Source organism: Gekko japonicus, unplaced genomic scaffold (genome assembly GCF_001447785.1).
Source record: "Gekko japonicus isolate JY-2015 unplaced genomic scaffold, Gekko_japonicus_V1.1 scaffold1486, whole genome shotgun sequence".
Taxonomy (NCBI): Eukaryota; Metazoa; Chordata; class Lepidosauria; order Squamata; family Gekkonidae; genus Gekko; species Gekko japonicus.
In genome coordinates, this window is record NW_015174320.1 from 227701 (window position 1) to 231556 (window position 3856).

General features: G+C 42.1%; 1 protein-coding gene across 4 annotated transcripts in view; it reads right to left on the reverse strand.

The window, feature by feature from the left end:
- The window catches only part of GDAP1L1 (ganglioside induced differentiation associated protein 1-like 1), a 63428-nt gene that overhangs the window by 54638 nt on the left and 4934 nt on the right, over positions 1-3856 (reverse strand). Inside the window, exon 2 of one of the 4 annotated variants that reach the window (XM_015424221.1) lies at positions 2338-2346. The exons of the other annotated variants lie outside the window; for them this stretch is intronic. Within the exon in view, the coding sequence (XP_015279707.1) occupies positions 2338-2346 (9 nt within the window). The remainder of the gene's footprint in view (positions 1-2337; positions 2347-3856) is intronic. 4 annotated transcript variants of the gene reach the window in all.

Sequence of the window (3856 nt, forward strand, 5' to 3'; positions counted from 1 at the left end):
TTGTGTTCTTCATTACTTTAAAACTTCACCCAAGTTGTTTCTGTTCTGCCCGGTCTGTCACTTTGAGTCATATCCACCTGTTAGGTGGGACAGTGGTAATTGGACTTTCTAGCAACCTTTATCCAAGCACAGCTGGGAGCCAAGGTGAGACTCAATTCCCTTGGTGGTTTGGTTTGCACACTGACTGAACCCTCTTCTGAGGGGATTGTGACAGTCACTGTCTGTCAGCTGTGCCTTGGTAACTTCCACATTAGGGTCAGATCCAATGATCTGTTATACAAGGATTGTGGATCCCTCCCATGTTCAGCTCATTCCCAGCAGTCTTTTCTGACCCCAGGGAAGTTGATTCCTGGGGTTGCAGGATCTGTGTGCATTAGCAGCTATGCAGATTGTGGGGCTGCACTGAGGAGAGACTGATCACTGGATCCAATCCGATATTATTGCAAAGCATTCTAACTGTGATGGCCTTTGAAAACTACTCAGGCCTTCCAGTTGGTCATGAATGTGATGGCAAAATTGTTAATTGGCACTTGGTCTGAGTGTGAGCATATAACGCATGTGTGTTATGCGCCACCAAGTCTCTTCTGGCTTCTGGTGACCCTATGAATTCATGACCTGCAAAGCATCCCATCATTAACAGCCTTGCTCAAGTCTTGCAAACTGATGGCCGAGGATGCCTTTATTGAGACAATCTACCTCATGCTGGGCCTTCCTCTTTCTCTGCTGCCTTCAACTTTCCCAAGCATTATCGTCTTTTTCAGTGAGTCTTGTCTTCCCATGATGGGACCAAAAGACATAATGCTGAAGCTCAGATGCCTTCACTAATCTGGGCACAACTCAAAATGCTTTTGATCTATAATAGCTTAAATAATCTTGGACCAGGGTGTCCAAAAGAGCACTTTATCCCACATGAGTCGGAACACCATGCTTAGATCATCATCTGAAGCATTGCTTCATCGGTTGACAATCTGACAGAATTAAGATAGGAAATCCCCAGGGGTAGGACTTCCTCATCTGTCCACCTGACCACCAGCACCCCTCTACTGTAGAGATGTCAAAACTGTTCTACATAAGAGAGCTTTTGACAAGGAAAGATGACAGGTTGCTGAATGCTGCTGCTTTATATTTCATTTAATTCACTTATTTTCCGGGACTCTTCTGTGTTTAATTTTTTGTGTTCATGCTTGACAGGTATTTTTAATGTCATCAGATTGGGTGGATCATTGAGATGGAAGAATGGGACAGAAATGGATTAATAAATTACTGTCCAAACAACACCCCCAGCCCTGTTCAACACAACAACACAACAACCAATGAAACATATCCAGTCCTAAAAGTGAACCTAATTCACCAAATTATTAAAAAAAAAAAATGATGGGTGAATTCCCTGCAGCTGAAATAGCAATCAGGTTACCAGTTATGAGAGGCACTGACAAACACTAAAGGGGAGGGGGGGAAGCCTTTTATCAGGAGTTCTAAATTGCCTCACAGTTGTTCCTGTGCATGTGTGTTGGGAGGGAGTTGCCTGGGCAACCATGTGACCTTCCCCTTCCTTCTGTGTATATTGTGTGTCATGACACCTTTCTCCATGATTGGCTGCATGCACTTCTTCCATTTATATTAGTATCATCCCCTAATGGTGGAAGAGTTATTAAGGTGGATACTATTCCCTATCCTGCCACTCCTCTGAGCAACACTTGAAGCCTTCCTCCGGCCTAAGGAGATTTTCTCCAACAAGGGGCTCTTCCATTGGAGGAAGAGCCCCTTAAGTTGAAGGATGTGTCCATAGACTGGAGGAAGTCTTCCCAGAGGATGGCTGGATCCAGCCCATTAGATATCTAGAGCAGCTCTGGGTATTATATTCAGTCAATTTATTCCCAGCAATGTCAACTCAGTTTCAGCCACCCAAGATTTTCATCAAGTCCAAGAAAGAAGTCAAAATGATCAACTTTTGAGCATGCATATGAGCCAACCTCGGATTTTCGCCTCAGCTACTTAGTCTGATGAAGACTTACCATGCAGGGACAAAACAGCCCGTAAGTATAAAATACATTTTACATTCATATAATTTCTTAGTTGTAGTTTCAGGGCAAGTGGGATCAAGTAGTGATATGAAAAAGATGAGATTTTGAGTTGTGAGCTCTTTTTTAAAAATTTTGTGGCATCACTAATAAAAAGCACTCTTCAAAAGCATACAGGTATCAACTAAAATACATATCATACTGGTTGGGATCTAAGAATCAACAGGCAGGGCAGACAACAGCCCCCTTAATGTTTCTTTTCTAATGAAAAAAAGACACGGGAGGCTGTAAATTTCAGCAGGCAAATAAGCTGCACTTGCAGCTGCTTTTCTACCCACAGATGGAAAAAAGGTTGGTTGAGAGTGAATTTGAATTTCAAAAATGCCATTTCTTTACTCATATCTTCAACATCCTATAGATGCTTTCATTTTTTTAAAAAAGTATCAGTTAGCTTAAATCAAGACATTATTTCTAAATTTCTGAATATGGGCTCATAAGACCAGATATGTTTAGGCAGTTTTCAAAGTTTGGCTTACTTTGCCCTAAGCAGAACAAAAGAATGAAAATAGCAAGGAATAGAGAAGAGAAGAAGAGATTGGATTTATACCCCACCCTTCACTCAGAGTGGCTTACAAACTCCTTTCCCTTCCCCTCCCCACAGCACACACCCTGTGAGGTAGGTGGGGCTGAGAGAGCTCTGACAGAGACTGCTCTTTTCAAGAACACCTCTGACAGAACTATGGCTTGCCCAAGGTCATCCAGCAGCTGCGAGTGGAGGAGTGGGGAATCAAACCCGGTTCTTCCAGATTAGAGTCCGCACACTTACTACACCAAACTAAGAAATCATACTTGAACTGGAAAACTAAAAATCATGTGTTCTTGAACTTTCAGCCTTCTAAAAGTGAAATAAAACCATGTTTACTAGAACCCCTCAACAAAAAAGACAGATTAACAGCTATTTTACTTTCAAGTCTGTCCATTTAGACTATAATTAAACATAAGCCAAAGAAAATAATTAAATTATGGATTTGTGCCTCAGCTTCTAAAGAACTGGTACTGAGAGAACTGATATGTTCAATAGGCCTGTCTTATTCTTATGTAATCAATGATCTGTACATTAGACACAAAAGGAAACCAATGAAAATTCATGAGAATTATTGTAATTAGCTTATTTAAGACTTCAGACTTTCGTCTCACCTCTTGGCACTCTAACCAACACTTAGGCAGGCGTCGAGTTGCTTTCAAAGAGTTAGAACTCCAGTCAATTTCTTTTTAACACTACCAGTCAACAGCAGATGGTTGCCAGCAAATTCAGGAAAGACAAAGAAAGCACTCCTTCATAACTCACATATTTACAAAACTGCCTTCCACAGGATGTGGCCATAGCCATTGCTTTGAGAGGGAATTAGATAAAATCATGAAGGTTGGGTCTGGCTCTGAGAATGAAAGCTAAATGAACTTCCATGTTCAGGGGCACTGTACCTCTGAATGCCATTTTCTGGGGGATAAGAGGGGAGGGCTGTCGCTTGCATGTTCTGTTTCTGGGCTTCTTAGACATATCTGGCTGGCCATTTTGGGAAACAGGATGCTCAAAGGGATGTTCTTTGGTCTGGTCTGACCCAGCACGGCTCTCTTATGTTCTTAAGATGATGCAAATGCTACCAAAGCACCAAACGGCATTCTGCCTCTCTCCACATATCTTATCAACAGCACCATAAAAACTCAGACAACAGTTAGAGAAGTGGGCTAGGGGATGGTTTGACTCACAGTCAGGTAGATTTTTACCTGCTGGTTCTCTGACCTTTTCCCATGATCCATGTATATGCACGCACGGG